Source organism: Solanum verrucosum, unplaced genomic scaffold (genome assembly GCF_900185275.1).
Source record: "Solanum verrucosum unplaced genomic scaffold, falcon-dt-bn FXZP01000009.1, whole genome shotgun sequence".
Lineage (NCBI taxonomy): Eukaryota > Viridiplantae > Streptophyta > Magnoliopsida > Solanales > Solanaceae > Solanum > Solanum verrucosum.
In genome coordinates this window covers 412,443-439,472 of record NW_026020231.1, presented here as the reverse complement: position 1 = coordinate 439,472, position 27,030 = coordinate 412,443, and the positions used below count along the sequence as shown (strand labels likewise).

The 27,030-nt window shown below is 32.1% G+C and overlaps 3 protein-coding genes and 1 pseudogene across 3 annotated transcripts; 1 reads left to right on the top strand and 3 right to left on the bottom strand.

Annotated features, from left to right (window-relative positions):
* Window positions 1-3,930: 3,930 nt before the first annotated feature.
* Window positions 3,931-5,084, bottom strand: LOC125832184 (F-box protein SKIP23-like; annotated as a pseudogene).
* A 2,996-nt stretch (window positions 5,085-8,080) lies between these two features.
* On the bottom strand, window positions 8,081-8,716 carry LOC125832182 (uncharacterized). Its single transcript, XM_049511330.1, has one exon. The coding sequence runs from the start codon at window positions 8,714-8,716 to the stop codon at window positions 8,081-8,083; it is 636 nt and encodes a 211-aa protein (XP_049367287.1).
* Window positions 8,717-18,568: 9,852 nt separating this feature from the next.
* Window positions 18,569-20,269, bottom strand: LOC125832096 (uncharacterized). Its single transcript, XM_049511237.1, has 5 exons — window positions 19,915-20,269; window positions 19,581-19,826; window positions 19,410-19,491; window positions 18,902-19,116; window positions 18,569-18,799 (listed from the first exon to the last, which is right to left on the bottom strand). The coding sequence occupies exons 1-5, from the start codon at window positions 20,151-20,153 to the stop codon at window positions 18,679-18,681; spliced, it is 903 nt and encodes a 300-aa protein (XP_049367194.1). The 5' UTR covers window positions 20,154-20,269; the 3' UTR covers window positions 18,569-18,678.
* Window positions 20,270-24,811: 4,542 nt separating this feature from the next.
* LOC125832181 (polygalacturonase 1 beta-like protein 3) lies at window positions 24,812-27,030 on the top strand. Its single transcript, XM_049511329.1, has 2 exons — window positions 24,812-24,886; window positions 25,083-27,030. The coding sequence occupies exons 1-2, from the start codon at window positions 24,812-24,814 to the stop codon at window positions 26,928-26,930; spliced, it is 1,923 nt and encodes a 640-aa protein (XP_049367286.1). The 3' UTR covers window positions 26,931-27,030.

Genomic DNA, 27,030 nt, shown 5'->3' with positions numbered 1-27,030 from the left:
CTATATCGCAATGTACAGAGGGAGATTGAATTCTGGTCCATCTCAAGTCTCCAAACACTGACGAAATTGAACATAATCGGATGTATTAGCTGATAAAGCATATCAGCCTTGTGAATAAAGATCCATTTTTCACTAGTTTCATGATCTAGAGTTGTATTTTGATGGGGCAATTCGATCTCAACACCTGAAAAGGGATGTAATAGATTGATTTCACCCATCGACTCCCTACATCTTTTTCCACTGGCTTTTGGTATCCTCTTGTTTAAAATCATGCCATTGTAATTACCTTCTTCCTCCTCTAACATTAGCCATATCTGTTAAGATACTTAGGACAAAAACTATGAAGAATTTGATAAGAAACAACAAAGTTTAAAAATATTTTCAAAACTAGAAAATTGAACTAGTAGAGAAAATAGAATCAGAAACATATAAGAAACAATATACAAAATATTTTTTTTAAAGAAGAAATCGAGCCCACTGAATGCACAGTATCCTCTTAAGGAAATTATTCCCCTCAAGTACCCTTTGGAAAAATCTCAATCATTCGGAAAGGTCACAACCTTTCATAAAAGCCACAACTTTTCATAAAAATTGAAACTCTTCATAAAAGTCGCAACTCTTCATTTTCCATTCACACATTTTAAAATCCAACAATATCATTGTTAAAATTGTCCTTGGTGGCCGCACATCGCCACGATTTGCATACAGAGGCGAAATTTAAATAGTCTTCAATCAAGTTCAATCGTCTACTTACGAGAAACAACATATCATCACGAAGTTGTGACCTAACACCCATCTTTTATTTCTTTGCTTTATATAAAAAAAAAATAGGAGCTAAACTTCCTTATGTATATAATTGTTGGAATAATAATTAGGAATACTAAGTTGTTTAAAATTTGTTATTTTTGGTATTTATCTAATTAATTAATGTAATAGTGATGCTAGTTATTTTCAATATATATTTGGTTTGATATAAATTTTTCTATAATACCTTATACCTTCTATAAAGAATGATTTTATCTACGGAAAAGGGTCAAAATTGCCCCTGAACTATGCGAAATAGACCACTTATACCCTCCATTACATTTTGGGATCAAAAATACCCCCGCAGTTATCCCAGGAGACCACAAATACCCTCAAGAGTTAACACCCCAATTTTTTAGTGACGTGGCAAGCCACATGAGACTAATCCCTCCACCTAAGTATTGCCAACCAAGATTCACTACAAAAGAACTTGACTTTTAGTGGCGACAAAGTCGCAAAATCCCAAAATATTGCCACTAAAGGTTATGAGTGATTTTTAGTGGCGACTAAGGCTCCAACAACCATTCGCTAGTAAAACCTATTTTTTCAACAAAAAAATATGATAATTAATTTTCGATTGCGACCTAATTTTCTAAAATTAATAACTTGCAATATCCATATTAAAAACATCCAATATTATTACAAAAAATAATCAAAATTACTTCTCGATTCAAATCTCCTACTATATATATAATGCATCATTGTACATTTTATACATTTACATATGACATAAAAATAAAACATATAGTGTCTTCAAACTCCTACTTAATCGATATCATATTTGGTTTTTTAAAAACAATGAAGAAAAAAACACAAAATTAGAATTTAATGTTAAAAACTTTTAGTGACGATTTTCTGGGCTTTTGTGGCGACTGTTATTGCCGCTAAAGGTCTAGTTCTTTTGTAGTGAATCCTAGTTGGCAATGCTTAGGTGGAAGGATTAGTCCCACGTGGCTTGCCAGGTCAACAAAAATTTGGGGTGTTAACTCTTGAGGATATTTGTGGTCTCTTAGGATAACAGCAGGGGCATTTTTGATCCCAAAATATAACGAAGGGTATAAATGGTCTATTTCATATAGTTTGGGGGCAATTTTGACCCTTTTCCGTTTTATCTATTAGTCGAACATCTCTCTAACGATGATTCATCATAACACATTTTACTATAGTAACCTGATTAGCACTAGAACTAATTTTTCATATCATACTTATTACTTCTCTATAATAATATTTTACCTTTTACAATAATGACATTCATTATAACAATACTTTTTATAGAATTATCCTTCTATATCCGTCATACTATAATATTGTGGAATAATATTTTGTAAGAAATATATTATATATAAAATAAAACATTGAAATATTTGTAAACATCATTACTGTCATGCACATAATAAATTTCAAATACGGATATTATATATAAATAATGGCCATCAATTATGGACATAACTTTTTTTAAAAAGCAATGGAAAAATAAATTAAAACAAAAGAAATACTTACTTGTCAAAAGATACTCCACTATCAAGTAAAGCATCATGCATCTTACCAATTGGAAAATCAGTTTTCTAACGATGGCGGGTAGAACTACCGTGCCTAAAAATTATCCTATGCAGTACTTTAAGCTCCCAAAAAAAATTCTCCAAAGTATAGACAAAATCAAAAGAGATTTTATTGGAAAAAAAATTCACTATCTTAGTTGGGAAACCATTACCTCTCCCATTCAGCTTGGTGGACTAGGCCGAAACCAAGAATAAAGCCATGCTTGGAGAATGTTTACTAATCCTAAGTCCCCGTGCATGGCCTAATTGTCTTTACCATCGTAACAATTTTAGAAGAATTAAATTTGTTTGGAAAAAATGCTATGAAATTCGGTGATAAAGGTCTTAGATGGCTAATGGTGATAGTACAAACATTATTTGGTCCTTCAATTGGATTCCTCTTAGAGCCCTATTCACATCTGTGATGTAAACAAGAAAGTCTCAAACCTTAGGACAAATAATCAGTGGATCGGTATTCCGATTTGTTTTCCCTAGAATTACCATCTTAGATGCTATCAAGTCAGTCCCGGTTATCTCTTCTCTTATCAAAGATACTCCGATTTGGTCCCTCAATGATAATGGTAAAGTTTCCAGTGCCTCCGTCTATAAGCTCATAGCCCCCCCTATTCATCAGCACTTTTGATTGGATCTGGCAACTTAAGACCTAAGATCAAATTTTTCATCTGATAGAATCCCCTCCAACTATTATCTTCATAAAATTCAAATATATCTGTAACGCTGGTACTGAAATAACCAAGCATATCTTCATGGAATGCCAGATCGTCAAAGTATTCTGGAACCAATTTCGCGACTGTTAGCAACCATGTTGTCGTCAATATTGAGGACTGGTTGTTCGATCATAAGAAGCTCAATTTCTCTCCCCTAATTCACTTGTTCCCTTTCGCTATCTGGTTGAACAGAAGAAATAATGTTTTTCATAACTCTGCCAATCCTATCAACGCACCATTGACTACCAAGTCTTCTTCTCACTATCCCTCTGCCAAAATCTCCATCCAAGTTTGCTGGAAACCCCCTCCTCTGGGCTTAACATTGACGGATCCTTCTCCACCAAGTCAATAGAAGGTGGCGATGATCTCGGAAACTGGAAACTGGGCTATAATCAAAAACTTGCTTTTCAACATAACTTTCTCCCTCTCATAATTGAGACTGACTCGACAGAGGGTAATCAACCCTCATTATGTCAAAGTAGATACTTTTATGTATAACATAAAATTTTAAAATTATATATATATAATGTCGGGTTGGTTTTTTTTTAGTTTAAACCAAACCAAACCAACCCAACCTAAGTATTGTCTGGTTTTTTTCACAATTTTTTCTGTAAATTATCATTGTTTGGTTAGACACATTATTATTATTTCCATACTTCCTGTAATTTCAAGTAGACAGGGCTCAAACAGAAAAGGGATATAGTGCAGATAAACGATTTGTGGAACATTAATTCTCCAAATATATAAATTTGAAAGCAATCCGTAAAATAATTCTAATTATGTAAGATGGAAAGGAAAACAATACTAACAAATACTAATACTAGTAGAAAATTAAATGAAAGAAGTGTGATCTAATCGAATCAATATAGAGTTGGTGTGACCCAAGTTGGAGGACAAACAGGACTTAAAGAGACACCCTTGTAGTGTGGGAAGGGGAGGATGGTGCCATCAGCTAAGTTAAAAACACCCATGTCCAAGCCACCGCCTTCTTCAAATACAAGGTATGATTCCCAATAATCATCGATAAAATAAATATGATTTGGCTTGATTCCAGGAAATTGAACAGAGCGAGAAGCATTATGACCAATAAAAAAAGCTCTGTCCCCTAGTTCTTTTGTTTGCGTCAATTTGCCACTAACTAAATCCACCTCAAAAACATCAATATTTGTTGTCCCATAAGTTAACTCCCCATCAAGATCATCAAAAATATCATCTTGGGTAAGTGTCAATGGAATCCTCTCGCTATCATCTGTAATGTATCTTAACATAAGACCTTCACGCACAACTATAAATAATGTTCCTAGTGATTCTACTATGTACGACTCATTCCCATAATTATATCCCCTTGCTAGTTGTGCAACTACTTGTGTCTGATTGGATTCAATATCACAAACTAGAACGCGACCACTCCCATCAACTGCATAAAATTTGCCATCAAAATATATGACATCACGATTTGGAACGTGGAGGGATGTATTTATAATCCTGGTCCATCGCAAGTTGCCTGGCCTCCAATAACTGAGGAACTTGACATCTCCCTCAATTACCATGAGAAGGTAGTCTGATGTGTGAGAAGGACTAGCAGACAAAACTGCCTTGTGAAAATAGGTCCACAGGTCGCCAGTTTGGTGGTGAGTATGATAATTTTCAGTGGTATTTTGATGGGGCAATTCGATTTGAACACCAGAGAAGGGATGTAACAAACTAATCTCACCTTCATCTTTTCCTACCGTAACAAGCCATCCCATAGTCTCCATACATCTTTTTCCGCTGTCTTTTGGAATCTTCTTCTTCATAATCAACCATTATAAGGGCTGACCAACTGTCGACTTGCATTGCCTTCTTCCTCAGCTAACATCAGCCACGGAACTCTAGCCAGATTAGTGTTAAAATTCTCCTTGGTAGCCGCACATCGCCACGATTTGCATACAGACGCGAAATTTAGGTAATCTTCAATTAAATTGAAACGCTTAGCTATGAGAACCAACATATCATAATTAAAATCTGACCATTTTTAATTAATTCTAACTTACCAATTACTCCTCATCTACTGATCGACCTCCTTCTTCTTATATAGAAGATATTATTAACAACCACACTTATAAGAGGATTTGGATTCCTTGAAGATATTAACAATCACACTTATAGGAGGATTTGGATTCCTATATTAATTAACAGTCACAGGATTTGGATTTCTTACAATAACTCCGTTTGTAATTTAGTTCCACATAAAATTTGTCATCAAAATCTAACAATCCACTTTTTGCAAGTAATTATCCTTATTGGCTATTTATACAAAATCATTATTATAGTTAAGGTAATTTAATAGTGTAAACATGTACATTAACTAACAATAGTTAAATGGTATTTGTGTATATTCGAACATACATTATATATCTATTAATTTAGTATGAATACCACAAAAAAAATTGTAACATTTATTATTTAGAACTATGTGAAGAACAATATTATCATGCATATGAAGACAGTGTATCAAATTTTGTCAAGAAAATCTAGCCAAAAACGGAGATTTGTTAAGGTTTTCCCCTGATTTTTTTCTTTAGAAGGAAAATCAAAGTATTACCATAAATGCTTTAATTTTGCCTGAAAGGAAAATATAATTTTCTTCCATATTTGGTTTATTCTTTCCTTAGAGAAAAAGTTTAGAGATCTATAAATTGAAGATCCATATTCTCATAACATAATACAAGAACATCCACAATGTAGTCGTTTAACAGTCTTGTTTATGGGGAAATTTTTCCGTTTTAATATTTTCTTTTTATTAGTTTTTCATATGTAGGTTGATTGGCTAAATCATATAATAATATTTTGATAGTATAAGTTTTTGTCATCTAATTTATCGATATCATGATTTGCAATTGTAAGGCCCTAATCACTTTCGACCCAACAAATTTCTCATTTACTTCTTTAATGACAAAAAAAGGCTAATACTTATTTAGAAATTAAAGAATAGAAAGTAGAGTTGGGCATTAACAATGTAAGAGTCTTTTGGCATTGTTGTTGGGAGGTTACAAGTGATTTTTTTAAGAAAAAAAACAACAACAATTTAAAATAATTATTAAAAAGAACATATGTTATTTATATAGCAAAATAAAATAAAATGTATCCTAATCTAGTTCGATTTTTTCTCAAATAAGACCCACATTTGGCTAAACTTAAGTCCATCACTTTCACCTTTTTAACCCACTTTCTCTTCAAATCACCTCCATCTTTCCTTTTTAAAATCGGTTTCCCGATTCTCTTTCTTCAACGTTTATTGTTATTTTAAAAAAATCTTAACAATAATTCAAAAGATTTATGTCACCATCTCATTGATTCACACAATCGCATTTTTGTCAAGTATCTTTTGGGATTTTTTCCGAGATTTTGGCAATTTGGGATTTTTTCAGGTTTTAAGCTTTTCTGATTTGTATTATGTGAGTTTTTTTGTATTTATCGGATATATAATAGAGTAGTAATTACAAATAACCTTCATATATAAAATATTTGTATTTTATATACATTGTTGTGTGTTTAGTAATTTCGCAATTTTCAGTCTAATGTCTGATTTAAAGAGGTTTACAACAAGTATCTCTTATAATCACCTACTTCTCCGTCTTTTGATCTATGCCTATGGCCTGGTAATCCGTAATCCCACTATTTTTTAATTTATATATACTATGGGAAACTTGTTGAGATTCAAAGAATCCGATCTCCACGTTTGCTCTTGAAAACTCCATTAATGGAGGTTTAGATCACACTGAAATGTATATGAAATCATGAAGAATAAAAAGAGAGAAACTGTATTATTAGCTCAACACTGCACTGTTACATTGATTTTGCTTTCTTAAGCTTTTACACTTAAATGAGTACCTCTATTTATAGAATTAGGATTGTATCAAACTTCTCAACTGCCTATGGAAGCTTCTAGAACCTTCCTAACAACTTGACTCACTTCACACCATATAGCTTGTTTAACATCTTCTTTGATCAACAACTCTGTTATGTTCATGATAGCTGCTAGAGTCAACAAATCTAACATCACCTGGCCCAAAAGAAAGATCCCTGTGCCTGAGATGGTGAACAAATAATTGTAAGAAATGCTGGAGTGACCTAAACTGCAAGCGAGAGTATAGCTGTCAAATTCACTTGCCTTCGAAGATCAAGCCCTGTTAAACGAATCTGGTGAGACTATGATGATCATGTCCTCAGAGTATTGAGTTTCAAGAATCGACATAACTTGTGTTACACAAACAAAGATATCCGAAACACTCTCATTAGGTGTTCCATCATCAGTAGGAGGTGGCATTATTTATGTTCGGAGAAAGGCTATCTGATTCATATACCTGCAGCATTATATCAGGAACTTAAGTGTTTCAATGATTTTCGAATAATTTAGCACACAAGAGTATAGTTCTCGGAGGCAAAGAGAAATACGATAGGTCCCAAATATTTGAAAAACTCCATATATGATTAATTATCATTAGGATTGGAAGTTTATTTCAGCTGCAGATAATTAATCCTTTCCCACCACATAGGACTCAGAATACATTGTTTATCTTATTAATTTAACACATGAATTCGACAGTAATGTGACTGAGTACAAAGCAGCATCTTACTTTAGATATAGGATCCAAATTTTTCCTTCTTATGATGCATGCCACGAGCATAGCCTCATTATTTGTCTGGATTGCCTTCCCCTACTTGTCTACGTTGTGGGACAATAATACGCCGCCATACATGACAAATTGTTCGTGTTTCATGACATTTAATTTTAACTCCAACAACAGAAAATACATAGCCTGAAGATTGATAGGCAGACAATACTAAGTGTCAAAGAGAACTCCAACAACAGAAAATATATACTTTGAACATATTGAAATCAAAGATTATACCAGTGAAAAATGTAAAATCAGAAAGAGGCATTAACAGTAATTTGGATACAGTTGAATGAACAATTTCAATTCCTTTATTCGCCAAAAAACAGAAAAACCTTATATTGCAACTACGCTAATCATCAATGGTATCAGAATCATCTGAAGATTGAGAAGAACCTCCTTTTACTTCATATATCCTATTTTCCCCTGTATCGTTACCCGAAGAATCAGAAACAAGTATGGGCGAGAATTTGGGATGATTTTGGTTATCAATCATATACTTAAGCCTATCCAAAACTTGTTTAGCTTCAGCCTTAGCTGACAGAGCTTCCTTAACCCTAATATCAGCATTAATCCTGGCCATAACAGCGGCATTGTGAATAGACTCAGAAACAATTGTAGCAGCGGCAACCAACTGTTTAGCCAAATGTGTGTTGATTTCAATAGCGTTATTAGTGGGAGTAACATAGAAGAATGTAAAATTAGGGTTAGAACAAAGAGGGCATAAGTAACCAGAAGGAGCATCAGGTACACAAGAGAGATGTGAAATAGAGGGGCATTTTAGGCATAAGAGACGGAGACGAGGGGGAGGAGGGTTATGGAGGAAGACATCGAAGCAGATGGGACAGAAGGAACCGGGGTGGGAATCCAGTACACAGGCGGTGCAGAGATGACGGTGAATACCTCTGTAAGGGAGAAGGTGGAGGATGAAGGGGCGAGTGGCGGAGCAAACCGCGCATCGGCTGCCTGAAACAATTTGCTGCAGCATTATATTAGAACAAACAATTTGTTCTATGGCAAATCAGTCGTAATCTCACATTTATTTATATAATAAAAAAAATAAAAATTGTTCAGATTCAAAGTATCCAATCTTCTCTTTTGCATGTTTTATTGAAATAGATATATTTCCGTTTTTTATCCACAACTCTTAAACACAATACAATAATTTGTAAAAAGAAAAAAAATTAATCCCAATATGAAAAATCAACCTCCTACATAAAACTCAGCAGTGTTAAAATTGATACTCCATTAAAGAGGATGAATGTTAAAAAGGAACCAGAAAGATATGTGATTTATCTATGCGGTCCTTATTCGGATATCTTGTTTATGAGTTATAATTGGCTCATTTAGTAAAATTATTCAAGAATTGGAAAAATTGAATAATTTGTGGGATTTTCATGTTTATGATTAAAACAATACAACTTAAATGGTATGTCCAAATAAACTTTTCAACTTCAAATTATGATTCAATATAGCATGTCCAAACGAGCCTTAAAAATATTGTAAGAGTGATATAAGTAAGAAATTAAATTCTGAAAACGGAAATAGAAACTTTGATTAGAATTGATGAGTCGTATAACATGCAGTTTTACCTAGTCCATTTTCCATGTTCTGCATTAAAGCTTTTTTTTATATTTACTAAAGAGAGAAAAAGGGAAAATTCCTAAAAGTTCTAAGTTTTTTTTAATCAATAAATTGAGGTTCGATGCATTTTCAGTGATTTTTGTGTCCAGTGAACATTCGAACGAAATGTTGGGAATTTTACATTATATACACGGACGATCGGGTTATTTATATGATCTGACAATCTTGCCTCTAAAATTCAAAAACTATCTCAAGTACATTTGGCAGCAATAAAACATCTCAAGTACATTTGGCAAGTATATTTCATGGATCATGAAATATAGTGATAGTTTATGAACTTATGACATGTAACAATAGTTTGTTTCAAAATATAGCGAAATATATATTGTATCCATGCATAAGTGACATAATGTATTCGTGTACAAGAGAAAGACATTGCATCCATGACATTACTTCTAAAAGATTACTATTTTCTCATTGAAAAAGTATATAGTTCGTCGATTTTTTATTGAATCGATATGTAAAAATAAATATTCAAGGCTATTCTCATATTCCATGAGAATCTATTTTCCACCCCCAGTGAATTGGTTAGAAAGGAATGGAGTGAGAAGATCATATTTTATAACACAAATTTACTATTAATTCGCAGTAGAAAAAACGGGTGTATTTACTAGTAAAATCAATGTCATATTAGTTTTAAAACATCGCTATTTCGAGTAAATATAAAAGGCTACAGTATATTTGTTATGTCTGAACTAGCAAAGTTTAACTCAAATTAAACGGACCACATCTCAAGTCCCGGGACTGACGCAATTTGACTACTTGAGGCTCTCATTGGATGCGATGGTCTGTTTTGGGACATATTAATAATATTTTTGTCATTTTTTGAAATGTAATTGAAAAATAATTACTATATTTATTTAGGCAAAGTTAAAATAGTTGAAAAAATATACCTTTTCGAAATGTAGAAAAAGTCTTAAGAGAATGCCATAACAAATAATCCTTACATACATGAACTGATGAACAACAATTTCATGTGTAGAAATTTTTGAACTATAGCACAATATCATGTTGGTTTCAAAAGCTTCGAACCCTATTAGTCACTTTCGGAGTTTTTTCGTGTTTTAAGCACAAACATTTTGTCCAAATATTTTTTTCTTTTTAAAAAAGTGGCTTAATATTAATAGTTTTAAATTTAAAATAGTAATTAATATTTTATGTTGGTTTTAGACCGTTATTTAGTATAATTTCTCTCTAGGTTTTATACGATCTCTATATTACATTGTGAATTTTTTATTACATCGATTGATCGAGCAACATCGGAGCTAGAACAAGAATATATCCGATTATATATATTAGTGAGAATGCAAGGATGCCGTCATTGGAAATTTGGAATAAAGTAAGAATCTTGACTTTATATACCGGCTGGTCAATGCATGTATTTGTAGTCATACAACTTATATATTTTTTGTGTTGCACATTTCAGTTGTTAGATATTTCTCCCTATGTCTTAGTGATACATTTCGAATTTTGAGATTTAAATAAGCTTATTTTTTACAATAATTTTTTTTTATATCTTTGAAATATTTTGGATTGTCAATTATTATGACTTATAATACTTATTAAGTAGTTTATAAATATATAAATTTCATTTTAAAAAATTGAAGATTTCATACGTAAATTCCTTGTCAAACTTAAATTGCTTGACTCTCGAAAAATGAAATATGTCACATAAAGTGGAACAGAGGCAGTAATACTTATGATCTTTTCAATCGGATGATGAAATGACACGTATTAGGAGAGACAGAGTCAGAATTTCAACTTTATAAATTCTAAATTTTAGAATGAGAACGACTTCAAATGCTAATAATTTAGGCTTATGTGCTATATTTGATGATTCTTTATTAGGAAAATTGTATGAAATATCAAACTATTAATTCAAATTAAATGCTATAGCCATAGTTTATTTTAATTGTATTTCGCAGCAAACATCCCATTTTTTTGCCATTCGGTATACAATTAACCATTTTCTGTATACAATTAGTCATTTTATGCATTTCGGTATAAAATGTATAAAATGCGTTTGTGTTTGTATAAAGCGAGAGAAAAGTGTATATACAAATACAAATACATATATTTTCATCCTATACACTTATAATTATACAAATACAAATCTTATTATACAAATTACAATGTATAAATGAATTTATACAAAACTGAACAATTTGTATAAAATTAAATGTTTCTAGCGAATTATACAAATCAAAAGTTTCATAGCAAACATAAAATTTGCTATGGAGCCCAATTATACAAACTATAGCTATAACTTATCAATGATACGTGAAAGTTGCTCTTATTTATTTTATATAAACATACTTTTACTTATAAAGTATATATATAGTTGGGATTCTACCTCTGGCCCATAGTATAGTCTGGTTTCCCTAGCTAGTAGCTAGGAACTAATAGACATGTGGTGGTCGTTGCATGGCATGAGTCAATATCTCATTTATTTTTTATTGGGTGTATTTTATTTTAAGGTACATTATAGGTTTGTGTATAGCTAATTATATACACGACATATTAATATTGTATCGCAGATTAGTGTGTATTGCCAAATATATTCACTATATAATAATATTTCGTATATTCTGTTTCGTTATTTAGGTATGTATATCTATCTATTACAAAATTGACGGGGATTACAATCTCTAAAATATCATAAATGTAAAGATGTATTTCTTTGATTCTTTTCCTAATGAACATCGATTCGAAAGGTGATCTTGAACTTGATCAACTATGATGCTATTGTGATGAAGTAATAAGTATGTATTTATCCTTAATAAGGGGTTTCAGTTTCAAGTCGTCCTGAATACGAAGTTGTCTTTGTCTGAAATCTATTGAACACCGAATGGAAAGAAGAAGAAAAAACATGTTTTGGGTTAAAGTTGAGTTCCAAATCAGTTCTCCCATTCCTTTCGTTTCCACCTACTCAGTTGATATAATATTCTTGTAGTTATTAATATTAATTTGCTTATATTTCATTACAAAAAAGATAGAAAGTTGATTATGTCTTCGTTTTAATTTTGATTTACTCTGATAATTGGTTATTATGCGCTATATATATACTGTCTAATCAATCAACATCACTCTTTCATTTTCTTCATCATTGTATTATTTTTTTCCTTCTTGTGAAAAGAGCATTTGATCATTCTGACAACTTCGTCAACAGAATTGTACCAGTGCAATCACTGCGAGAGTGTTGAGGTATCATCAATCGTGTTATTGAAGGCACATAACAGACATATGCATCGCACTTTCAAGTCAAGATCTCCAGAGTGTTGTATGGTGTTCTCATCACGAACTACATTGTTGCTACACACTCGCAACAAGTCATTTGAGGCAATATATACTTGTATTCTTCCATTTTTTTTAATTTCTATTTTATCATAGATCAGATAAAATAATCATACTACAAGAAGTGGTTATCTTACCATGTCCGGAATATTCCAAGAAACAAAAACATGAATTGTTTAAATTCGGTAATCGATTTTTTTTTTAGTTCTTACACTGATTTTGATTCATTTTATTTGCCGCCTTCATTGTGATATTAGCGTGAATGTTGTACTCTTAATTTTCCTAGTGGATATCAACGAACATGTTTGCCACGAAAATAATTCACTGTAAAGGTAGAAGAGAGTGGAATAAAATCCTAGTTTTTATTTTTAAAATCCAAAGTTAATATATATATATATATATACCAAAATTTTTTTTATCTTGTAGTCTTAAACTTGTCATGTGGAAGTTAAATTTAAAAATTGACAAAAAAGAAAGAAACATTCTTTAATATTTCAAAATGAACTAAAAGAAAGACAAAATATAATTAATTTAATTTAATGGTTTTACTTATGTTAAAAATGAATGTTTATGCTTGTTTGAGATCGAATACAATGGAGAATTCTATTCATATACTATGGTTGAATCTAATCTTGAATCTAGACTGGTTTATTTACTAAGTTAAGGTAATTAGTAGCACTCTGATGACATCTTGATAAAAATGAAGCGAGGATCCTCTCATCTTTTATTTCTCTGTCTTGGGCCATAGTACTGATGAAACTCTTGAGGGAACATTACAATCATAATAAATAAATAAAAATATGGTAGGTAATTAATTTTGAAATGTTTGTAATGACGCGCGCTAAAACAATTATTATTATTAGTTCCCTATATATAGAAGTGCGTTGACTACTTTCCATCACCCTAATTTGTTTTCTTTCTGAAAACAACTTACTTCATCAATCAATCTTCGTCGAATCTTTTAACATTATATTCTTCTTCTTTGTTTTTAGTCTAAAAATAGCAATATCATGTCATCAAAGAAAATCTATCTGTGTGACCATGATAAAATGGATGATATTGACGAATTGTCGATTGTAATAATGGAAGTCCATAACAAAAGATAGCACAAGACTTTTAAGTCAAAATGTGTTGATTGCCATATGGCATTCTCTTCCAATACGACACTAAGGTTGCATACGTGCAATCAACAATGTGAGGTAATTAAACAAACTTGTCTTCTTCATTACCTTTCTCATTCACAATATTTTTTTTCTTCAATATTTTTTTTTATTTCTTCGTCAGATAAAAGAGCCCAACTTCAACAAGTTGTTATCATATGGTCAGAATATTCAAAGAAACATAAAGATGAATAGTTCAAAGGAGGATCATCAAGTTGAAATCAAGAAATGAATCATTCTACAATACCAACAACCAGAAACATGTTTGCCACAAAAATAATTCACTGTAAAGGTAAAGGAAACTGAAATAAAATCCTATTTTTTTTATAAAAAAAAATTCAAAGTTATTTATTCTTTTTATGAAAACACTTTATTTTTTCTATGGTCTTAAACTATATATATATATATATATTATTTTATTTTTTGTTTTAATCTTGTGTTCTTAAACATGTCAGGTGGAGGGTAAATTTAAAAATTGACAAAAATGAAAGAAACATTCTTTAATGTTTCAAAACGAACTAAAAGAAAGACAAAATATAATAATTATTTTTTTTGTTAAAAATACTTATAATAATTCTATTATTACTAAAAAAAAATGAGGTCCCTCAAATTTGGAGGCCTAAGATGAATGCTTCATTTTTAAAGGCATCAAGCCCTTCAAATATAATGCCTTCACTTTTTTTTATTAGTAGGGATTTTATGGTTTTGGTTATGTTAAAAATGAATATATGTTTATGCTTGTTTGAGATCGAATATAATGAATATATGTTTATGCTCGTTTCCTCATGAAATCTTCAAATTTTTTAAAATGAAATTTATATATTTGTAAAAATACTATAAGTCACAATAATTGATAATTTAAAATATTTAAAATATATATTAAAAAATTTATCATCAAAGATAAACTTGTTTGAATCTCGAAATAAAAAATGTGTCATATAAATTGGAACATAAGGTATATTTTTTTTTAGGTATAAATAGTAGATGTTTGACTTGTTTATATATTTTCTTCTTCATATTTTGAAGTCCTCAAGTGAAAATTAGTCTAGTTTTTAGTAACTCTTAGGGTTTGTTGTGTGTTATGAGCAATTTGTTGATCATCATGAACCAGGATCGGATTTGTTGTGTGTTATGAGCATCAGTACGTGCATTTTGCACATTTTTTATTATTGAGCTATGCTCTCAATTGTTATGAACTTGATCATATAGTTTAATTATTAGACTGTGCTTTGCCAAATATAGCAAATAATTTTTATATTTTTAAGTCATAAAAATACATGGAAAAGTTATCTCCCACATCTGTTTAAGGAATACTATTACAGTTTTTACATCTGCTTTTTTTAATTACTACTTATAAAAAAATTTCTTACAAGTATTAGCAAATCAATTTTAATTTATAACATCTTTCAAAGGATTTTTTTCACTTATCACACGCTATCCCCACCCCCATTTCCACATACTAACGGTTACTCTTTCTCTTTTAACTTCTTCATTGTTCTTCTTCTCTATTCAAACGAAAACCTCTGCAAATCTGGTATACATTACGAAGAATAAAAAAGTTTGGTTCACAAACAAACATGTCGAAGAATCAAAAAGTTCATTATACACCTAGAAAGAGCCCGAAATTTGTAGAGGATGAATCTAATGTTGAGTTAGATCCTCCAAATTTTAATATTTTAATTCAAATTCCGTCGCCCAAGATGAATACAACTCCGACGAAGAAGAGTGGCACATCATTATTATGCATAATTTTATACCATGTAAAAATTAAACACTAGTTCATACCAAATTTGTTTTCTTATAATTTTGTTTGAGTCCGTATCTAATAGATCTGATGGATCATTTCAACTGCATATTAACACAATTTTATGGGGGTAGTTGTTGTTGCTGCTTCTTATTCTTCGAAGCTCGAGTTTAAAATTCAACTTGCCGCAGTAGCGAATCGTTTCTAATGAATTACATATATTAAAAGAGCCAAAATATTGAGAGAAATTTATACCTAACTTTTAGAAATGATTTTTGAGTTAGTCAAGATTCAAAGATTTCATTAGCCATTAAAGTTTGTTGATTAGTAGTAATCTTTTGATCCAATTGCATAAATAGAATCAACTTAAGCTTTGTTGTCCTACTTGATGAAGGTTCAAACTCCTCGGGTGCTTATATCAAATTTTAAAAATAATAATTTCACATCTCAAAAATTCATTTATTTCAAATCTAAATCCGTCTAGAAGTACATCATGATTAACAGTCCTACATTTTAAACACAAATTCGGTAGAGTATTTAGTATTCAGGACGTGATCTGGATGGTCAATGAAGTGTTTGAAAATTAGAAAGCTGTCTCATGTTTAAATCTTTAACAAAGATAAAAAAAAAAATACTATGTGACTCTTCTCATCTGTTCTAGCCTTGATAGACAGAGTCGTTGGTGGGAGGTGACAAGTATCCCATGAATTGATTGACATGTACGAACATTACAATCATAATAAATAAATAAAAATATGAAAAGTGATTAATTTTGAAATGTAAGTAATGACGCGCTCTAAAACAGTTATTATTATTAGTTATATATAGAGGTGAGTTGACTACTTTCCATCATCCTAATCCTTTTTTTTCCTGAAAACAACTTACTTCATCAATCAGTCTTCATCTGATCTTTTAATCATCCTATTATTCTGCTTTATTTTTCGTCTGGAAATAGCAGTATCATGTCGTCAAAGAAAATCTATTTGTGTGACCATTGTAAAATGGATGATACTGACGAATTGTCGATTGTAATGATGCAAGTCCATAACAAAAGATAACACAAAGACTAAGTCAAAATGTGTTGATTGCCATATGCATGCATTCTCTTCCAATATGACACTATGTTGCATACGTGCAATCAACAATGTGAGGTAATTAAACAAACTTGTCTTGTTCATGACCTTTCTCATTCACATTCTTTTTTTTTCTTCAATATTTTTTTCTATTAATTCATCAGACGAAAGAGCCCTACTTCAAGAAGTTATTATCATATAGTCAAAATATTCAAAGAAACGTAAAAATGAACAGTTCAAATGAGGATCATCAAGTTGAAATCAAGAGAATCATTCTACAATACCAATAACCAGAAAGATGATTTGATACGATTTAAAGCAAGAAGTCAGTATTGTAATAACACTACATATGGTCATTTCAATGGATCGAACATTTGCTTTTTGGGTGTGTTACGATATGTTTTCTTTTGATCATAGCTTTATTAAATGGGAGTTCTTGATGAATTATATTCTTTTGTTTTCTTGATCAATTTTCTTTATGTTCATTTTTTACTGGATAATTCATAGCATGAGAATTCATGACATGCATTATATAATTTGATTCATTTTATTTGGCGCCTTAAATTCGGTATTAGCGTGAATGTTGTACTCTTAATTTTCCTTGTGGATATGAACGAACATGTTTACCACAAAAATAATTTAGAAGAAAGTGGAATAAAATCCTAATTTTTAAAATCCAAAGTTATTTCTTCTTTTTAATGAAAACACTTTATTTTTTTAATGGTCTTAAACTATATATATATACCAAAATATTTTTTAATCTTGTGGTCTTAAACATGTCAGGTGGAAGTTAAATTTAAAAATTGACAAAAAAGAAAGAAACATTCTTTAATGTTTCAAAACGAACTAAAAGAAAGACAAAATATAATTTATTTCTTATTTAAAAATACTTAAATAATTCTATTATTACTAAAAATAAATAAATGGGGTCACTCAAATTTGGGGACCTAAGACGGATGCCTCATTTTTAAAGGCATCAAGCCCTTTAAAAATAATGCCTCCACTCTTTTTTACTAGTAGGGATTTTATGGTTTTGGTTATGTTAAAAATGAATATACGTTTATGCTTGTTTGAGATCGAATATAATGGAGAATTCTATTCATGTACTATGGTTGAATTTAAATTTGAATTATTTACTAAGTTAAGGTAATTAATAGCGCTCTGATTACATCTTGATAAAAATGAAGAGGATCCTCTCATCTTTTGTTTCTCTGTCTTGGGCCATAGTGATGAAAACCCTTGAGGGATACTATGGAGCAATGGTTCATTAATTTCTGACCAATCACCCATTTCTAATTAATTCTAACTTACAAATATGATCGACCTCCTTAACCTTATATAGTATAGAAGATATTAACAATCACACTTATAGGAGGATTTGGATTCCTATATTAACAATCACAGGATTTGGATTTCTTACGACAACTCTGTTTGTAATGTAGTTTGACATAAAAAAATTGTCATCAAAATATAACAATCCCACTTGTTTGAGACTTTATGCAATCAGCGTAAATTTTTTTTTATACAATCCGACAATCTTGTGTCTAAAATTCAAAAACCATCTCAAGTACATTTGGCAGCAATAAGATATTCAGATTGATACACTATGGTCACTTGTTCCAACAGAAAATATTATGATCCAATGAACCTTTTAAGCTTGGTTGAAGAAAAACTATACAGCTGCCTGAGCGCATCTTCACCAACAATGATAAGAAATGATCCTGCTGAAATTCAAATATCAAGCATTTGTGATTGAAAATGATGATGATTTATATACAAAGTAAATCAATGACTCACATTTACATGAAGCACTGATTTGATGTTTCAGTGGAAAATTCTACTATAGCAGCAACTCTATAAGGAACTTTTCAACTAAAGCTTCAGTTAGAGTTCACAGAATGAAAACGTCGGAAGACAATGTCAAGATCAATGATATACATAAAACATGATGCCGAATCCAACAGTATATAGCTGATAAAGTTGACGTATCTCACCTGCATTCTTGGTGGTGAGATCCAAGGTTAGGAGTATAATGTCATGTACAGCTAGGGGGGTTTAAGCATTTATAAACTGTGGATGCAGGTTGCTTATAGGTAGGTATGCTGCTAGCGTCAACAAATCTAACTTCACCTGGCCCAAAAGAAAGATCCCTGTGCCTGCAAAATAGATAAGACCGACAGGCAACATGGTCAACAAATAATTGTAAACCATTTACATGTTGGCGTGACCTCAAAAGTATAGCTGTCAAGGTCACTTGCCTTCGAAGATCAAGCCCTGTTAAACCAGCTTGCAGAATTGTCAAGTTATCAGAATCTGGTGAGACTATGATGACTGTGTCCTCAGAGTATTGAGTTTCAAGAATCGACATAACTTGTGTTACACGAACAAAGACATCCAAAACACTCTCATTAGGTGTTCCATCATCAGTAGGAGGTGGCTTTATGTTCGGAGAAAGGCTATCTGATTCATACACCTGCAGCATTATATCAGGAACTTAAAGTGTTTCAATGATTTTCGAATAATTTAGCACACAAGAGTATAGTTCTCCGAGGCAAAGAGAAATGACTCATTGGAAATACTAGACGATAGGTCCCAAATATTTGAAAAACTCCACATATGATTAATTATCATTAGGATTGGAAGTTTATTTCAGCTGCAGATAATTAATCCTTTCCCACCACATAGGACTCAGAATACATTATTTATCTTGTTAATTTAACACACAAATTCGACAGTAATGTGACTGAGTACAAAGCAGCATCTTACTTCGGATAAAGTATCCAAACTTTTTCCTTCATATGCCCCCAATCCACGAGCATCGAGAAAGCTATATTCAGGGACTATATGGCTGCAATCAGACTAGCCAAGTAGTTACCATATGCAAAAAGCACTGAATATCAAGAAAACAAACCAAAGTTAGTGTCCCAATTATAATACCTTCGATTAACACCATTAACAGCAGCGATAATCTCAGCAGCCTGATAAGCTCTCTGAGTGATTGAAGGCCAAATCCAACAATTCCCATCACAAGCCCTCATTTCCTTCAAATCAAACGCCGCCCTAACTGTCTGTTTCTTCCCTTTCTCAGACAGCCCATTATCCACCGATGTTTTGGCTACCGGATTAGTATTAATCAGCCCCAGACTCTCATATTCCGATTCCCCTGCTCTCACCAAAAAGTACCTGCCAATCACCTCAACAAATTCTCATCACAAAAATCACAACTTTCAAGCAGATTAAGAAGATAAAAAGGAAATCATTCAAGAATTACCTGTTAGTGAGGCGAAAAGGGGGCATTTGAAAAAGCCCACGAGCATGGGACACTGGTAATGGAAAGGGGCTAAATGGGTCACTAGCCAAAAATGGAGTTATTAGGATGGAAATTGAGGTGATAAGGTGACGGCGGGTGGTGGGTTTGAAGTGGAATTGGGAATTACAGGGGATTAATGGTGGCTCAGAGGAATTCCATGGCGGAAGAATAGTGTTTGAGGCAAAAAAAGTTTTAGACATTGTTAGTTTATTTGCTGGAAATTTAACTGATTTCTGATTTCATAACACGAGTTGGGAAGGAACAAATGTGTATGTAAATGAGAAAGATCAAATTTCTATGATGCTAACACCCACACAACAAAAATATCTCTACTATACTCTTCAAATTCCTCCATCTGTTATCTTCTTTTGGCCCCACTTTCTCATATTAGTAATTTAATGCTTCCTTCCTCTCATTTTATATAAGTTAATTTGACTTGATACAAAGTTTAATAATTATAATTAAAATAAATGATAAATAATTGTATTGCAATAAATTACTTTATTAAGGATAAAATATGTATTTTTTAAAGTTAAATTGTTACTTAATAAAAAATGTGTTTTTCTTTTTGAGACGGACTAAAAAGGAAAGTAAGTCATATAATCGAGACATATGGAGTATATAGTACTTCCTCCGTTCCTTTTTATATGCCATCCCTTTCTATAAATAGTTGGACCACAATACTTGTCATTTTATAAAATTTTTATGCATAAATTACCATATTTTGCCTATTATACCCTTGATAGAATAGTTAATTAATCTTGTCATTGATTAATAAAGTTGACTTAAAAAAACATTAAATAAGTGTAGAAGAGTAAAGTTACATCATTTCTTAATGCAAGTGCAAAGTAAAAACAATGTGACATATAAAAAAGAACGGAGGAAATATTTACCAAAATGTCCCGAGAAAGATGATTTTTCGATATAAACAGAATGGATCTCCGTGATAAAAGAGGTAAGAAAAGAGTTTGCGATGCCGAAAATGATTTAGGCCATTATTTAGATTTTGTTCATATTCTTAAAAGTTGCGCAAATATAGACTTAAAAAGACTAACAAAATTTTATATTATCGTCCAAATGTCTACTAAATTTTAGACTGCTGTCTAACTTTTTTTTCATAAATTTTTCGATTTGCACTAAAAGGTCCATAATTTTTAATTTTTAAAAAATAGTATCTGGGCTTTTAGCTAACTAAGCTAATAGATCTCTATCAATAATGGGCCAAAATATTTATTAAAAAGACCTTCAGACGTCCATTATTTTAGGCCCAAAAGAATCTTCCATATTTTACTCTTTTCTTTCAAGTGTAGTCAAACATGTCATGACTAATCCTAGTCAAAAAGAAAAAAAAAACAGCAGAAAGAAATACTTTAACCAGATAAAAAAAAACAAATACAAGCAGTAAGATATTCTGTATGCTTGTGTGTATTTAAATTTTGTGATTTGTCCCCACCCACGATTAATATGAGCTTGAAATTTTCTTTGTAACTCCCCAAACTTATTCATAGTATATACAATTGTATATATTTTATGTGTAATAATGTAAATGAAAAGAAAAAGTTGTCATTAACTGACAAGCTTTGCGGATAATCAAGACGATTAACCAATTATTAAGAAGTCGTCGCTCGTGGATCCATGAATTAAGAAATACCATTCAGCCATCAGCTTTACCATATAAGTTATTTTCAGGGGTGGATCTATGACTTTTGGTGGATTTTCAAAATCAGTAATTTTTTCTCAGATTTAATATTTGTATTGAGAAATTTATTAAGTAAATGTTTTCCTTATTCATTTTATTTGTTTATTATAGACTTTGCAAGCATTTTAAGAAATAATGATCAATATGAGTATTGTATCACAATAATCATATTGATTGAGAAATAAGTTATTACTATTGAGAGTAAGGAAAAAAAAGAAATAAATATCTCTTTTTTTATAAGTTAAAAGTGAAAAAGCAAATGTAAAATTCTATTTTTAAAAATTTAACAAGTAAAAGTGAATGAAGAAAATATATAAGAAATACTATGTGTTTTTTTCGATCCAGTTGAAGATATATAACTCATTTAAGTTTTGTTCCCTTGCTAGATGAAGGTTTCAAATCTCCTTGAATGCTTATAACATTTTTATTTACAAAAATTTAAATCTCCAATAATTCATGAAATTTTAAATTTTAAATCCGTTTAGAGTGTACACTATATTCAATACTCCTATATTTAAACACAAACTCGGTAGAATATTTAGGATAAAAAACAAAATTAAATAATTTTTCTTTTACTTTGACTTGACGACAAAATAATTAGTCGATGATTGCTCTTAAAGAACGATCCCTGAATAAAGAATTCATATTTACTGGCACTGTTCTTATAGGGAAATTAAACCCAAAAAATAAAATAAAAAGAAGATAGTGCTCCACCATAGTGGATAGTTAGATGAAATAGGGTAGTAGTAGTAGTAGCTGCATCAAACGACGATACAACAAAGATTCCCAGTTTCATTGTGGTGTCACTGACACCCATTATATGACAACAAAATAAAAGATTCCACTATTGGTCAAAAACGAAGCACGTCTGAGATTGTTCCTTGTACTCTGGTTAAGTCATATTGATATTATATTAAATTATATTATCCGTATCTTTTTCTTCTTATATACAAGTGAGTAGTTTTATTTTTGAGCAACTTTCACATATAATAAATACAAAAATTATATTTGTATATTATAGCTATAGTTTGCATAATTGCGCTCCATAGCAAACATAAATATGTATATTTCGCTATACATATACAAAAGAAATTAAAGCAGTTGCATATAATCTGTTTCTGTTTCGGTATACATATGCAAAAGATCAATTGTATAATTTGTGTTTGTATAAAGCGAGAAAGAGAGAAAGACAATAGAGAACTGGGCATGGGAATATTTGTATTGTATAATTATAAGTGTATAGGACGAAGATATATGTATTTGCATGTGTATATACAATTTTCTCTCGCTTTATACAAACAGAAACGCAATTTATACATTTCTGTTTGTATAAGCGAGAGAGGCGAGGGAGAGAGTGGCGAGCAAGATTTGGGAGAGGGGAGAGAGGGGAACGAAAATATATGTATATATACAATTTTCTCTCGCTTTATACAAACACAAACACATTTTATACATTTGCGTTTGTTTAAAAAGCGAGAGAGGCGAGGGAGAGAACGAGAGTGGCGAGCGAGATTCACCGGGAGAGAGGCGAAATAGCAGTTTGCTATGAGGTACAATTAAATCAAACTATGTTTATAGCATTTAATTTGAATTAATAGTTTGCCATTATATATATACAATTTTCCCTTTATTTTTTAGATCATTAATTCTATCTTTTATGTAGTTAAGACTGTTGTAAACTTTGGACATGTTCAAGTTTTGTGCAGGTTACATATGGTTTATGAACATACATTCTCACCTAATTAAATAAAATAAAATAGCTATAGTAAATTTATATAATTTGATATAAACATGGTAGAGTTATACATTTAGCTAGGCAAGGCAAGTTGAAAGAGTAGAGCATCTCTTTGTTAAAAGCCTAGATGTTGGCGTCCTATCGGAATCTGGTCAGTGGTGAGTTAGTAGTAGTACTGCACTGCTGTGCCTGCGCTTTGTCTTGTTTTCCGTGCACGACACTAATGCTTTGATAACGTGGTCCACCAATATTATCTTCAACTTGCTAAGTTTTGCTAAATTTTTAATGCAAATATATCGAAAGCATGCTGTGGACAACCTTCAATATTTAGCCTCTCTCAGGTCCACAATTGTTTAAGTACCAGATAGAGCAGAGCAGATGTTGGAGTATAATATGCTTTTATCATATCAACACACTTTATTTCTTCTTTTCCAAGATGCTATATATTCTTTAGTTTGTATTTGGATAGATGTTCTCGAACAGAGTAGTAAATATAGATTCGCCATCTAACTTCCTTTAAGGTACTATTCAAAATATATGACTTGCATGAGAATAATCTAGGCGAATTGTGTGATTCAATTGATCCAATTCTTATTTGTATTTATACTAAAAAAAAAACATTCAAAATATATACAAATAAATATAATGAATAAGATTACACTTATTATGGATCCTCGATTTGTTTATATATTCCTATCATTATATGAAAATTGTTAAACGTTACTTTAAGAAGATTATCGCTACTTAAAAAGAACTTTAAAGATTTGCTTAGGAATAGTACTCAAGGTCCTTCTAAGTTCCTTTAAAGATTTGCTAGGATTATGAACAAAAAGAGTGCTGCTTTAATTTTTTTTAAAAGTTCCATATCTCATAATTTGTCTGTATCTATGATTTAGTTTTAGCCAAATTATGAAAGAAGATCCTTGTACAAAAAGTAAAGCAACTTCCCTTTTGTTCATAATTTGGCTCCATGTGGTTATACTGGGGAGCCTTGACGGAATAATTAAAATTATTGTCATGTGATCATGAAGTTAGAGGTTTGAGCTGTGGAAATAGCCTCGCAACACAATAAACCTATGTGATCTGACCTCCATAATTTTCTTTTTCTTTTTTTCCATGTGGTTTAATTTACTGAAATCCCTAGCTAGTTAGATCTGAGTCAGAAGTGGAGTATTATTTTCTTTTGTTAAAAGAATATGGACAATGAGAATCTCTGCCTCTTTGTTAGTAAATATGTTATTCAAATTAATATTATACGCCGAAAGTAAGAAAATAAAAGTAAAAAATGAACATTGGTTAAGAAAAATATTGTCAGTAAAATAGGCAAGTACAGAAAAACGCCTCATATCTTCTATTTATGTCGTTATCTTCCTCAAGTTTATGACTCAAAACATAGAAGAGGGCCAATAGCCAAGCAGATGAAAATGGACCTAAGAAATGTCAAGCTCAACATTTCTCTCCTCTTCATCTTCTTCTTCTTCTTGTATTCTTCCTCCACTGTAAGTATAACTAACTAGCTTATACTTACATTTTTTTAATTATTATTCTCACTCGAAACGTTAAGTATTATTGATAAGTTGGTATTTTAGTGAACTTATGCTACTTTTAAGATAAATTCATGTCGCTAGCTGAATAGATGGTTGTAAACTTTTCTAATTTGTCTCTTGTTATTACATTTGAATTTTATTTTTGTAGGTTTATTCATTGGCGCAAACAAATGCACAAATTAGAAAGAATTCATTAATACCTAAAGAAAATCCATTTACAGTAAAAGCTTCGCTTGTTCGATATTGGAACAAACAAATTTCCAATAAACTCCCTAAACCGGATTTCCTTTTTTCAAAAGCCTCGCCGCTCTCCGCCGCGGACGCCGCCTTCTTCACAAATCTCGCAACCCAAAAGTCACTCTCCGGCCACATTTCCACCTTCTGCTCCTCAGCGAAATTGTTCTGTTTTTCCGAATCCAACCCATACCTTGACAATACCCCTAGTAAGGATGCAGATTTTGCCGTCTACAACAACAAGAAATTCGCAACCTATGGATCTGGACGGCTCGGCGGAGGAGACGGTTTCAAAAATTATTCCGACGGTATAAACTTCGCTACCGGAGAATTCACTAAATACAGCCGGAGCTCCACTGGCCATCATGAGGATTTCACGAGTTACGCCGCGGATGGAAATGTAGCTACTGGAAATTTCACATCCTACGCCGCGGGAGCTACCGGCGGCGGTGGAACTTTCCAGAGCTACATGCCACGTGTCAATGTACCGGATCTTCGATTCGCTTCTTACGATTCCGATGGTAATAATCATAAACTTTCGTTTAATAGCTACGTAAGTGATACGAATTCCGGAAGGGAATCTTTTATCAGTTATGCGAAAAACGGAAATGGTGTTCCAGCTGAATTTACTACTTATGGTGATACATCAAATGTTATTGGATCATCGTTCAATGGCTATGGCGAATCGGGTAATGCTGCAAACGATTCGTTTAAGGCTTACTCGTCAAATTCTAACAACCCGAATAATAATTTCAAGAATTATGGTTCGGGCGGCAATAGTGGGATTGATAGTTTCGAAAGTTATAGGGATGCAGCAAATGCAGGTAGTGACACATTTACGTCTTATGCAAGGGGTTCGAATACAGGCAAGGTGAATTTTTTGAATTACGGAAAATCGTTTAACGAAGGAAAGGATATTTTCAAAGGATATGGTAGTCAAGGAGCTAAATTTCCTTCCGTTGGGTTTAAGGTTTATGGCGTAAACAATTCATTCAAAGAGTACTCTCCAAAGGGTGTCAATTTTGCTGGTTACACAAAAAAAACCGGTCCAACAACCGGTTCACTGAAGACCAGTGGCAAAACTGTGAATAAATGGGTAGAAGAGGGTAAATTTTTTCGAGAATCCATGTTGAAAGAAGGGACCGTGATGAAAATGCCTGACATTCGTGACAAAATGCCCGGAAGGTCATTTTTGCCCCGGACAATTTCGTCTAAATTACCGTTTTCTACCAAAGAGTTGACCGAGGTCAAGTCGATTTTCCACGCACAGGAGAACTCCACCATGGAGCATGTGATCGGGAACACGCTCGCAGAGTGCGAGCGTGCTCCTAGCCCAGGCGAGACAAAGCGATGTGTGGCGTCCATTGAGGACATGATCGACTTTGCGGTCTCGGTTTTAAGCCACAATGTGGTTGTGAGGACTACCGATAACGTAGCCGGGGCAACGGGAGAAGTCATGATCGGAAAGGTCAAGGGAATCAACGGCGGAAGAGTGACGAAATCAGTGTCATGCCATCAAAGCCTGTACCCTTACCTACTGTATTACTGCCACTCAGTTCCAAAAGTGAGGGTCTACCAAGCAGACATTCTTAACGTGGACACAAAGGCTAAGATAAATCATGGTGTTGCCATTTGTCATGTCAACACGTCATCATGGAGTCCAGGTCACGGTGCTTTCGTGGCATTAGGGTCGGGTCCGGGTCTTATTGAAGTTTGCCATTGGATATTTGAGAATGATATGACTTGGGCCATGGCTGACTAGGCAATTGATTGCAATGACGTGGCTATTTACTAATCCAGTATTTATTTTATTGTAATTTTAGTTTATATGTTGCCACAACTCTAAAATATATTTTGTTGTC